The 13,310-nt window shown below is 38.3% G+C and overlaps 1 protein-coding gene across 2 annotated transcripts in view; it reads right to left on the bottom strand.

Annotated features, from left to right (window-relative positions):
• Positions 1-7,916: 7,916 nt before the first annotated feature.
• LOC110054844 (Fanconi anemia group A protein homolog) overlaps positions 7,917-13,310 on the bottom strand; it is a 32,346-nt gene continuing 26,952 nt past the window's right edge. The window contains exons 43-53 of one of the 2 annotated variants that reach the window (XM_089297624.1): positions 13,107-13,164; positions 12,314-12,379; positions 11,773-11,808; positions 11,497-11,542; positions 11,116-11,155; positions 10,974-11,027; positions 9,984-10,020; positions 9,548-9,658; positions 8,999-9,091; positions 8,402-8,441; positions 7,917-8,102 (exon numbers count right to left, since the gene is read on the bottom strand). In XM_089297624.1, the coding sequence (XP_089153750.1) occupies positions 8,430-8,441; positions 8,999-9,091; positions 9,548-9,658; positions 9,984-10,020; positions 10,974-11,027; positions 11,116-11,155; positions 11,497-11,542; positions 11,773-11,808; positions 12,314-12,379; positions 13,107-13,164 (553 nt within the window). In that variant the 3' untranslated portion in view covers positions 7,917-8,102; positions 8,402-8,429. The remainder of the gene's footprint in view (positions 8,103-8,401; positions 8,442-8,998; positions 9,092-9,547; positions 9,659-9,983; positions 10,021-10,973; positions 11,028-11,115; positions 11,156-11,496; positions 11,543-11,772; positions 11,809-12,313; positions 12,380-13,106; positions 13,165-13,310) is intronic. The other variant, XM_089297623.1, reaches the window with a different exon arrangement.

Raw genomic sequence — 13,310 nt, 5'->3', positions numbered from 1 at the left:
ATGGCAACGGGAGACCTGGCTGGCCAGAAACCACCCGGCGAATGTCGTGCCTGAGCTCAGTGAGGAACAACATACCGTACAAAATACAGATAAATGTAGAGGAATTGTGACTCCCTTATGTCCCACAGGGAACGAAGAGGATTAAGTAAGTAGGCCTTAAGTAAATAGATATCGTTATCAATTATTTGTTCTTAAATAGCAGCTTTTCTTCATTGTCAACTCATTCTTACACTGGCATGTGGAACATAACTACATGATAGATGTGCAAACGGGAAATGTTTGGTGGCGAAACATGTTGATGTTGTATTGAGTAGCCAATTGGTATCAAACATGTTTGAACCAACAAAATGTTTTACAATGTTTGATCAAATGTTTGTCGTCGTTCAAATTTTATCAAACACGGCGAAACATGACAAATCGAGGTGTCCAAACGGGAAAACGTTTGGTCACCAAACAGTGTTTGATCGTTCTTGGTCGCCAAGTATTTCCTGTTGGGACAGGGCTTAAGAGTTGTTCCAAATCGTTTGTAGTTATTTTTCAATGGCCAGAACATTAGTTAGTATGGCTCAACTCTCTCACTACGAACATGTTTTTTTGGAGTGAAGAGGTTATCTGTCCATCAAATAATTATAAGTAAACCAGGGTGGACAAATAACTTAAGTTGCTGTCGTTTCTTCTGCTATCTCCATGATGACCAAAGATGCGTTGAACACAGTTCATGGGTATCTGAATATATCCATCAACCCTAATTGAATTTCATCAACTTTAACTGAATTTGGGATAGCAGCGTACAGAGCTTCACTTCTGGTGTCAGATGACTAGTGATGACTACTGAACCGTTTTCTCTCGAATGCTTTTAAGCGCTGTTTTAGGCTATCTGGAGTACTTTTAAAGCTCTGTAGGTTAATTTTAGGTTGCGCTAAAAAAATGTATCTGTTCGGTTATACTAGGGGAACTTGAGTATTCTCGAATTTATTAGGGCTTTTTTGTCCATTTCCCGAAAACCTTAGGTTTTATCGCCTTTCCGAAAATGATAGCTGACCTTTTTTCGGTACTCAAAACGACATTTTTGACAATCCGAAAACAACAGACATTAAATTTCTCATATCACGAAAGTTCGAGGTGACAATTCTCTTAAGAAAATCAGAGGGGATTAAAGGCCTTCCGAACAGATAATTTACCGAAACGATCCGTTGGGTGTCCCTGGAATAATACAACCCATATTGGATTCCATGGGAATAGACCCTTTGCAAGATCCGGTCACATGGTACGGAATTAATTATGCTGGGACGCAAGTTACGCAGTGGGACTTCCAAAACAAAGGAACTCGTATCAGTCCAGCCCGACTTTCCTTTGTTTTGGAAGTCCCACTGCGTAACTTGCGTCCCAGCATAATTAATTCGGTACCATGTGACCGGATCCTACAAAGGCCCTGTTCTATTTCATTCCTGAAGAAAATGCCAAAATTCGAAACCACATCAAATCGCTACTGTTTTCTGAAAATTTATATAGTTCTTAACTGTATCTAGTCTAACACGACTGTAAATTCAATAGTTGACAAAGTTATAAAATAGTGTTGATTAATACTCTCTCTCTCTCTCTCTCTCGCTCTAGGCAATATATCATTGTTGACAGAAAGAGCAACCATCTTAGATCGCAGTGTACTCTTGGACTCTGGCACAGGTTAACTATTGGAAACATCAAGTCTCAGATAAGTACATTATTTCTATTCTCGTTAACTTTTAAAAGTTTCAGTGCAAGAATGATGAAAATCTAAGAAAAAGATTAACTACAGGTATTGTCTTCATGAAGAACCAAATTCTCAAAATTGATATTAACAACAATATGAGAAAATCAGTAACGAGAATACACATTTTGAGCATGGAATGTACTAAGAGTTGCCGCTTTGAAAAACCAAATTCTCAGAGTTAACATTAAAAACAATATAAGAAAACCAGTTATGAAAATATAAATTTTGAGCATGGGATGTACTTAAAAGTTAGCACTTTGAAAAACCATATTCTCAGAGTTGACATTAAAAACAATTTGAGAAAATCAGCAATGAGAATATACATTTTGAGCATGGGATGTGTTTAAAGTTACCACTCAGTTCGTTTTGTTGGTGTCAACCATTATTTCGTGTGTTCTTGTTTTTTCAAGGTATTGATGAAGGCCATGACCAATGTTACGAAAATGTAAATAAGAGAAAAAATTATTTTGTTAAATTGAAAACAATGACGGTTTCATTTTGAGAAAAATTTAAAAGAAGAGGAACGGGAAGTAATTAAGACCTGGCCGCGGCTTATCAATAAAATTAACTTGTGAATATTCACTAGTTTTTCCATTAAGCCTGAGGTGAATGATACATCGAATTGTTAATTTGCATGTTAACATCTTTTAAATTCGAGTAGCATTCTCGAGAATGTAAAGTGAAGTATCTCAGTCGAAAGGCCGTTTTAATCTTCCAGTTCGTCACTTCTAATGCGTTGTAAACTTCACATAAGAGAGCTTTTTGCACAACGTATAACTATGGACGGTCTCACAATGAGCCAAATTAAAACTGACTAAGTTTGCTCAAAAAAGGGCTTCTTTTGGTTTGGTTTTGTTTTTGTCGAGTAAAGGGTTTTGAACCTTAAAAAAATCTTGGCAAGGCTGGTTTTTTTATTTTTGTCGAGTAAAGAAGGATTTCAAATCTTGAAAAAAAATATTGGAAAGGCACAACTGGTCAGATAGCCGGACTACATTAGATCGTTTTCACTGCCAGGCAATAAAAACACACACACACACACACCAACAAGAGAATGCGATCCTGTGTAAGATAAATAAAGATGACACCTCCAGTTTTAGGTCCGGGCCCTATCCCAAACTTCAGATATTTGTCTAATTATTTTACGGAGCCCAGTATGGTTGCCGTCATACTGGTGTGCCTCCGTGGTTCCAATAGGCGAATCGTTGTTTACAGTATTTGTCTCGTAAGTGATACAGTTTCTGATGAATCTACCAAAACATTTGTTCTGAATATTGAAAGGGCAAAGCGCGATCAACTGTCCCAAGGAATTTGAGCCCGAGGTATTGAGCACTCTTTGTGCAACGCGGGTTTAAAATCTCAATATTTTAAAAAGAACGTATAAGCTCATTAGAAAACCAATTTCTCCTCCAATATTACACCCAAAGAGCCAAATATTTCACCATTTACTAAGTTTTACAAGCTTTTTAAATTGTTGTAGTCAATTTGTGTCTAGCGCGATACCTTCTCCGTGTAAAGTAGTATGTTAATGAGGAAAAATGTAAACAATGACGCCAGCATAGATTCGTCAGTATGGCGGCCGGAAAATAGTGTGACAATCTGGAGCTTACTTGGTTATCTAGGCCACTGACTGCCTGTACTGCACAAACATACACTTACGTACTTTATGCTACTACTTTCACTTTACAAAGGGCTAACAATCATGAGATAAGTATATAATTTTTGACAAACACGATCGTAGCTTTATGCCCCGCACTGGTATAACTCTAACATTCAAAATGCACTTGTTTCGAAACGAAGGACTCTACTGAGACGAAAAGTTGTCAAGATCTACAATTTTCGCACCTTTTATGCCTGATGAGGATAGAAACTCCGATGGCTCTTTAGGTTTGGACTTAAAAACTTATTGACGTCACGTAAAAACGACCCATCAATATTATTCAGATATTACCATTAATTAGTTCTACGATAAAGTTAAGACAAACTCCGAGAGGAAATCGAGCAATTTCAGTTTTTATAGGACAAAATATGTATCAAAATAATTTTAAGTATATTAGAGCCCTTTTAGCATTATCTAAAAGTTTAAGATATAAACAGTTGCCTGAAATAACACCGAAAACAATTTCCAATGGAAACGTGAGAAAATAATTTTAAAATACAGATAAATTGTGCAAACACAGGTAAAATTTCATCATCAGTTTCATTTCACCAGTACTTTCAAGTATTTCATATGAACTTCAAAATCTCCTTCGACAGCCGGATTTGTTAGAAATAATTTCCCTTGAGAAGATATTCAAAGCAGTCGCACAGAAGTTTCAATACAGTGTAAATAATCTCGGTACAAAGTTTTTGTCCACTTGTTACTCAAACGTGTGGTGGATTGCTTCTTAATTACTTGGAGGGAGATTATTGAAGGAACTTGGAAAGCAATTGTAAAAGGTGACCAGCCATGAAACAACTCTCAGTCTAGCACCGTCACTGGACGTTTTAAACACAGGATTTGGCTATATGACACTGTTTCCATTTATCGAACCCTGAGTAGTGTTTTTTTTTCCATCACGGCAAGCTTATGAAAGCATGTAGGGATACGTTTTTGAATATTGCAACTGACCATCTCTCCACCTTATCCATAAATTTTCTTTTCATGAAGAAGTTCTTCTCATTCTCGATTAACCCAATAACTGAATATTTCTTCTTCATGCATAAAATAGAAAGACAACATGCAAACGCTGCCTAAGCACACTTGTCCACTTTGATGTAAGAAAGACTCCAAACCAGTCTTTATCCATGGCATGCATTGGGTGAAGCATTAATAATTCAACATACAGACTACTCCTGACCTTATCAGTGCTTCTAGAGGTAAAAAATGTAATATCAGTTAAATAGCCAATGGCATTGTTGTTTTATAGGAACCTGAATTGCTTAAAGCTCAAAAAAGCTAAACAGGAAATAGATGTTCATCTGCTCCATTCGAGGGTGATCATACAATCGGATATTGTGTCCACATTTCTTCCTTCCTCCAAGTTACTGATAAGTACAACTAGCCCTCGAAAAACCCGGATCAAGTGTTTATTAATTCTGTTAGAATTTTGACTTCAGAAAACAACGACAACAGAAAAAACAAACGACAGCCTGCAAACCCAGCTTGAAATACAGACACAGCCCTCGGGGGTCCATATGAGGACATATGAAGTCAGAAGCGCTGAGGCAGTACAGGCCCGGTCAGAAATCAACCACCCTATTCCGACACTCCATTCAGACTCATGCTTCCGGTGGATTGTCGCATGGTACTCATGATACCTGCGTGCTGTGTCCAACAGGATAGGTTTCCAACTTGCGAGCACGGAATGACTAGTCGACCTCTCGACTGCTACCACCCCTCTGGACGTGAAAGTAAAACAAGCACTAAGAGGAGCGCACGAAACTCTCCACCCAGCTTAGGAATGCGTGATTGCCTTCTGTGATCATTCCGATTTCAAAATGGACGTTTTATTAGCTCGTTTTAGCACTGATCTCGGATTTTTCTAAGAAACCGGAGTCGTTACCTGTGTCCTTATTTACTTATCCTATCATTACTAGAATTGTCGTCAGCCGGATTGCTCTCAGGACTGAAATGCTTTTCCGCATTCCATCTTACTGGATTTTTCTAAGAAACAAGTCGATACCTCTGTCCTTATTAACTTATCCTATCGTTACCAGAATTTTCCATAGTCGGGTTGCTCTCAGAAAAGACTTTGCCGCTTTCCATCCCACTATCCGAGGCATTTCTCCGGCCAGAAATCGCTTGAGTTTTTCCACAGTATGGATCCTTATAAGCCACAACTGAACCAGGCTGATGATCAGTAGACTGCCGGTGTTGCGACACCGATATGCATGTCATGTACGTACTGCACAGTAATCAGCACCTCAAGGACTAATCTAGAGAAAATAGGTGCTTAGATCAGTAATTCACAAAGGAAAACTACGTTTAAACGTTTTATAATTACATGCTGTCTTCGGTCTCTTCGTGTCTTATCACAAAGAGTTTTTATGAAAATTGAAGCTTATTTACGAAGAGTGTATGGGTAAATATATGTATATATGTGCGAGAGTCGCCTTCTTGGATAAAGTTACTGCTTTCCATACACTCGGTTTCTAACTCAAGCATTTTAATATAATTTTCAGATCATTGTTCCACGGTACTGGTGTTGAAGCTTTTCTAGGAAAATTAAACGAGTTTTTGCTGGTACTCTGAATTGTTGGGAGCCCGAAAGTCACTGAGAGTTACTTTCTTAAGAGACTGCTTAGTCTTTGAAATATCATATGACCAAAAAATCTTCAGAAATGCCATTAGAATAAAGTTCAATCGATTTGCTGATTATATGGAATGAAAAATTTTTACTTACCTTTAAGAAGGCTTTTTCCATTGCCCTGCCTCTCTTATCTGTCTCCGCATACTTCAACATAGTGACTGTATCTAAATGTCTCACCGGCGAAGAAGGAATTAAGGCGGATTGCATCGTTCAGCATCGATTACTAAAGATTACTACAGTACAGTTCTGAAATGTCCCAAGTGGTGAGCACCACAGAGCCCAGCGATGCTTGAATCAAAACGTTAGAAGGAATGTTGCCACCTTGTGAAGCGAACTTTCAGTCTCAAAACTTCAAGAAACTAAGGTTCACGTGAAATGAAATGCTCAATGTTTAAATAAAACTCGCTGTATCCTTTTAAAGCTTCGCTCGCATTGCTAAAAGTCAGCAAACCTGACGCGAAGTGGAGACAGCTCAAACTGAACTAAACATCGGTTGAGAGATTTGAAAATGAAATTTGGCTAAGGTGCGCATGGACAAAGGAAACTGCGTCGTTAAGTTTGAAGTTCATTATTAAATGTGTGAATTTCTCGCGCGTAGCGAGGAATTAATAATAAGTTTTGTAACGTATCAAATCAGCGCGTTTAAGTTTTCATTGCATCATTTACATAACAGGCAAAGTATTACTTCAGAGACCACTGATTGCCTCTTAATCCCCTTGGCGTTAGTTTCTAAACATACCGGTGCATTTTTCATCTCGCTTTTGACCGCATTACGTTATGTTGACTTTAAAAGCGCGGGAAAACGGGGCTTTGAATCCGTGGCGTTGCCACAAGTGTTAGACTCATGTGGTCGCGTACGAAGATACCGCGAAGCCACGAAATCAAATCGCTCTACATTCGGCCAAAGCGATTTGATGGACCACGAAACAAGGAGACAGACGCTTTCTTAACTACGATTAAGCGGTTAAATCTGATTTGAATATTGAAACCATTAATAATTTGAGAACCCTGACTTCCAACGGGTTTTCCAAAAGACTATTTTAAGACACGAGGTACATAAAAATAATTTTTAATGCCATGATCCACGCAAAATACGATCAATCATAATCAATGGGTGATCAAACACTCCCTAAACGCTTTCCTCATATCCCTGGAAATCGACGGACGTTTCCGACTTGACCATCCGTTCGGATGTCGTAACACCAAAGATCATGGTCCTTTGAATTGTTGATTATTCTGTCATTCAAGAGTCATCCTTCGCTTTCCGAGAGTACTAAGAAGGCCGGAAACCTCTCAATGCATAATTGTCAAACCCACAAAAACTATTTTTCACTTAAAATACGATACTTCATAACATTTCAGAAATATCAACAATACTGTAAATCTTGCATATAAATACACGAGTTGCGTTCAGAGGGTGCGCACGTTTGATTATTTTTGTTTCCTTGTAATTTAAATTAACTCCATATTTATTTATTGTTCGAGATAATTTGCCCGCGTAGGACAAACTTAAAGCTAGTACCTGAGCCTCCGCTCCCTTAAACCAGCAGTCGAGACAAGAACCCATGTCATAGTATCAAGGTCACAAAGTCAATGTGAACTCATATTAACGCTAAAATTGGCAGAATATCCTTCTTAGATTGAGAAAAATTGAAACCTAAATAACTGAAGATAATATAATAGGGAGCTTAGGCAAACCACGGCGACGACGTCAACGAGAACATCGTAACCAAACAAACTTGTTGGATTAACCTTATCCTAACTGTTAAGAGTCCACTGAGTGTTGCTACCTCCAGGGGCTTCTAATTCCCAAAAAAATAACTCTTGCACGCCTTGCGTGCCTATGTTTATTATTAATAAGCGGACAGAGACATGAATTTATAATTTATAATTTATAATTTATTTTTGTAATTTACATTCACTCAACAAAGATAATGAGACAATATAACCATCAGCCATTTCTTCTTCGAGATCTTATCACCATCCTACTATCTTCCCTGACGTTTTGTCAGTTGACTTTGCAGAAACTGTCGCAACTCTGACGAGCAAGAGGCGATGACGTCCTAACAAGAAAGAAAACATAAATGTACCGAGAGTTACCTTCAGTGATTGCTTACATCAAAAAAGTAAAATGCTCATTTACAACATCACCACAATCAAGTACTTTCTACTTCTTTGCTAAGACTCTCACAAAGTGCAATAACCCTGATGGGGTAAGTGTGTGTGTGTGTGTGTGTGATTTATTTTTTATTTATTCATTTAAAAAAAAAACAATACAATTTTGAGTAGTAAGTGACAACAAGTTGATGATTCCTCCCCCCTCCCCCCTCTCCTCGTTCCCTGCAATTGAAATTTACAATACCTGCTACTTTTTTTTTGCTTTACTTGTTTCATTGGATTATCTGCGTAAGAATGATAACTTTGGTTTTGGTCTTACGACACTCAAATGAAAAGCGCTCTAAACAAATAAGGGTTGATCCTGACTGAGGAAGCTTGCGACAGAATACGAACAGCAAAACTGAAGACTGGCTAATTTTATCAAATTTGCCGTCCGTACACAGACATGACTCTTTTTATATCGTGACGAAGTGTGTAGCAAGCTTTTCGACTTGTTGTACGCCTGAGGTCCCTGAAGCCCGCATCTAAGGGGACCTGGTAATATGCTGCGCCGGAATTTCTATATTTCAGAAAGCCTCTGGCAATGTTTTAACAATGTAACGGCAAAATTGTGGGCCCGAACCACGCCCCTGTTGGCCACTTTGTACGATTCTAAATAAGTGCTACAAGAAACCCGAACAGCTTCTTTGTTATTTCATATCACAAGGAGTAGTAAAGTTTGAATTTCCATTTGGCAGAATTTTTTCCGAACAAAACTCAAGTCCTTTAAGAATAGAATACAAATAAAAACGCAAGGATTTCACTTGGAAGGCCATGAATTATTATCTGAACAAAGAAGCACCTTTGATAAGTTCCTTAGAGACTCCACAGGAGAAGATAACACACAGTCACGAACAAACTTGGTAACCTGATGGCAGAAATCCAAATGAAGAGGCTGGAAAGGAAACAAATGTTATGTGATTACGACTGTTGGAGAACTCTATCTCATGAAATAAGTTGTTGTATGGCAAAGGCATTAAGTAAAGAAATCTTTTTAATGTGTTCAAAAACTTTCCAACTGCCATAAAATCTAGCACTTTAACTTGGTAGGTCTCAAAATTAGCGAGGAGAGTTATGCAGTCGTACGATTCTATCACGATCTGCGATTTCTGGCATCTATTTCGTCCACAACGAGTTTTTTAAGATTTACACGAGCACGTTACAGAGTTATAAGCAGGGCCTATGACATCCTGCGTTTTCGGTTGAAGCATGCATACATAGTTACTTTATGCATTCAAAGATAACGCGTGTTAAGTCCAAATTCAGTGAGGATATTCAGGTATTGATGAGAGCCTCTCTTATTGCAAAATTCCTTTTAATATGACTCGTAACAGTGTTTGTTCTAACTTACCGAGCAAACAGCAGCCATGTTTACCACGCCACTGAGACACTCTTTCCGAAGAGAAACAAAAGAACTGTACATGCATAACATGACCTGAAGGAAGCCACTTATTCTCACCGCCTGTGTATGAAAAAGAAGCTGATTATCAAATTACTAATTAGTCATTCGAAAGAGACTATATTTATTAGGTGCATGGAAGTGAAGACAACCCACTTTTTTTCTACCTTTTAGAAAACATACGAAGTTCCGTTGTATGAATCCTGGTAAGGTGTCATTCCGAGCATACTGTGATGAAATTTTCCTACTCATACGCCCCTAATATCATTCATTTTTGTTTTCATCTTTAAAAATAGTTAAAAACCAGGTATCAATATACTGGTGTATTATTGCAAACGAGGAGAAATCGGGAAACATAAAATTGGAAAATCTATAAAGTTTGCTATACCTCTTGTAAAACCTCACTGGGGAAGCTTGCAAAGAAGCTGAAAATAGAAAAAAAGAGTTCTTGGTTTACATGTCATCGAGTCTCTACAATAAGTAGAAAACAATTAACTTACGAAGTGGTTCTATTCTGTAGCAAATTCACGGCAAAGCCGACTTCTGCACTACAGGGTTCTGTCTATTTCTCCCAAACTTCCTTCAAACCAGTTTGATGTTAATGTCACGAGTAAATTAAGTCAAACTCCTAGTTCAGGAAATGTAAGCAGTCGATACAAGGTTGCCGAAGATTGGGCAAAATTCCAGATTCTTTTCCAAGTGTTGGCTTCATTTTCCATTACCTTTCCAGGTCAGAAAACTTATCAGAAGATTTCTATGCTTTTCTACTCGTTTTCAACAGTGTCGGTATTGAAGGTGTAAAGCATGTCACGTGCACGTGGTGCACGAGGATAGCGTGACTGCCTTTGAAAAAGCCAAGACTGCCGGGAAGACGAGATCACGAGCTCGGGTATAATGAGACATTGACTGTGAGGAGGTAGTGTCATCAAAATATACGTTATTTTCCATCTGCACCCTTGGACTGTGTAACATATGAACCACACGGTGTAGATTCGTACACATGCAGTTGAGGACACCTTCTCGAGACTGTGTTTCAAGCAATTATTTGCAACAACAAAAAGTGAGCGAGTACTAAAGAACACTATACCCCCAACGAATACTCAACCGACATGCTGACTGTTAGCTTTTTCCAGGCGTTCAGTTAGCTGGAGAAAAGCGCGAGAAACAGCAATTCGGAAAAAAAAAGGCGAGGGTTCCCACTCGTCTTTGTCACTCTTCATTCTCTGTTCTGCTCTTCAACCAACTGAAACAGGCTAGCTGCTTAGCAAAGCTGGAGGCCAACACAGCATTCTTAATTTTCAGAGATAAATTCGCCCTGATTTGTACTTGTTCCCCAACTAATCTACCAACACAGAATCACGACCATGTCACGACAAACCTGAAGAATACAGCAGGATAAAGTCTGGTCAGTTGTTCTTTGAGAATCTGTGACCTGCGTTCATGAGTGAAAGGACAATTTGAACTAAGTAAGCGAAACAAAAATCTAAAAATGATCTTTGAAACAAAAAATCATGCCAAACCTCAGACCAAGAAGCGCTTCCTTGAATTCAATACTTTCATCTATAAAAAAGAAAAGAGAATAATTATCTAAAGATGATTAATTACCAAACGTTCCGTTGCCCACGTTTACGTTACATTCAAGCACTGATAACTTTTCAGCTTACGGGTTACGGGATTCCGTTTAAACCAGTTCTGTTGAGCATAAAAATCCAGTCTGAATATTTGGTTATATGAAAATATATGAACATACCTCCCTTCACCCACAACATAAATCGAAGGCAACCCGCAAATTGTCAAAGTAATTTGACAAAATGATGAAGATTATCCGCGATGAACTAGAGTCCCGTCCAGGGGGGTATTTCGATTTTGAAAATCAGTTTAGTTTAGTAACAAATTCTTACCAATTCTAAACACTGACAACGCTTTTGGGAAACATCTAAGCAGTTTCTGTAGAAGAAAATCAAAGCAGAATCACCCGTCAGCAAAAAGTGAAACGGAGACAGCTTTAACAGTACACTTAACATGGCAGCCACAAAACAATGAGACGGTGGCCATGTTGGTGTCCCAAATCAATCCTGTGGGAATTCAACTCATTTCTTATGTAAACAATTTATTTAGTTCCAATAAATTTGCTTGGCTGCTGGCCACGTGAGTGCAAACACTCTATCAAACCTTACCCATGCAGTGTCTCTCAAAACAGCATTATCTCCTATCTGGAAAAAAAAAAAAAAAAAAAAAAAAAAAAAAAAGAACCAAACAGATTTAATACAGAAAGGACTAATACTAGTGTTGCCGGCGTGGCTTACATTGCATTGCAATTGCACCTTTTGCTTGTGGGCCTCGTGGTTGACTGCTAAGACAATCATCTCAATCAATCAATCAATCAATCAATCATTTCACCACACGGAAAAATGAAATGATCTTCAAAGTGTGTTAATTTAACAGTTGCCTCTTCTAGCCTAAACTAGGTTATAAAAAAATTGAAACCAATGACCTCCACTTTAACAGTTCATTGCGTTATCAGTTGAGTAATAACGCCTTGATACATTGGGAGCAGTCAACGTGTAAATCTCCTAACTACTTATTACCTCAACCATAAAAGAAATGATGAACGAGAGGTTATCATTCATTGTTTAAGAAGAGAAAGGTAATTTCTGAGCAGAGAAAAGATAACAATTGTATTCGAGGATATACTAGTTTAGTTTGTAAAGTACAAACCTCACGTCCATGAAGGATCATCTGTGAAAATTCTGCCATGATGCAGTCCAATAAGCAAACAGCAAGCTGCAACAGGAAATTTGATTTGAAAATAAACATTCACTAATTAACGGATTTATTATCCAAGTTATAATTTCTGGTTTTTGAGCAAAGGTTCGCTTAGTCATTTTGTCCAGCCTGCGTTTACAGAAGACCAGTGCAGTCCCTGTGATTGGTTGGTATTTGCGCGCGAGAATTCGTAACCCGGGTGGCACCAATCAACCATGACTCTGTAAAGCTTCGTCATCAGAAAGCAATTTTTGGGTCAAATTTCAGACGTCCACGTCCTGTGTGTGGGGGGTGACTGAAAAAATACAATCTTTGCTTTTTCTTTTTTGGCACTTCTGCTATCGTTGTTGTATTGCCGGTATAAACCGGTAAAACCCAAGCACTAGTTACATGTTTACCTTAAAAGGTTAGTTCAGATGCACGACAAGCACAATCATAAGCCGAAGCTACTGAGCAAAATTTAAAAGGAACGACACGATAGCCTTGTCTTTCTAAACAACTTTTTCATAAAACTAAAAGAAAAAAATTGGTTGAGCTTGTGCAGCTGTAGAGATAACAAGTCGAAAATTAGCTGAGTGATCTTCTTACGACATGTTTAATTTAGGATTTTGTAACAATTAGAATTTGAGGCTTGCATGATTTCAGCTGAAACAACGAAACAGGTAATAAACTGCTGTCACTAGCCATGGCTGGATGATCACAGAAATGTTAGAGCACCTCTCGAGTTCAATCGACATTTACTCACCTTTCTTCCAAACGCGGTTGGAGTTTTACTTTCCTGAATAAAAATCGTCATAACTTTGCTAAAATGAAGAAATAATTGAGGTGTAAAAGCAATATAACTTGGACGGGACGGCTGTCAAACGCAGGTTGCAATGTAATCCCTATCCCCCATCATCCCAACCACTCGACTGATTCCACAACAATTTACTGGCATTCGTTTACACTC

This window comes from Orbicella faveolata, unplaced genomic scaffold, assembly GCF_042242905.1.
Source record: "Orbicella faveolata isolate gen_17 unplaced genomic scaffold, um_ofav_v1 contig_3, whole genome shotgun sequence".
NCBI lineage: Eukaryota > Metazoa > Cnidaria > Anthozoa > Scleractinia > Merulinidae > Orbicella > Orbicella faveolata.
Note: the sequence above shows the minus strand (reverse complement) of the source record. Positions and strands in the feature narration are given on the sequence as shown.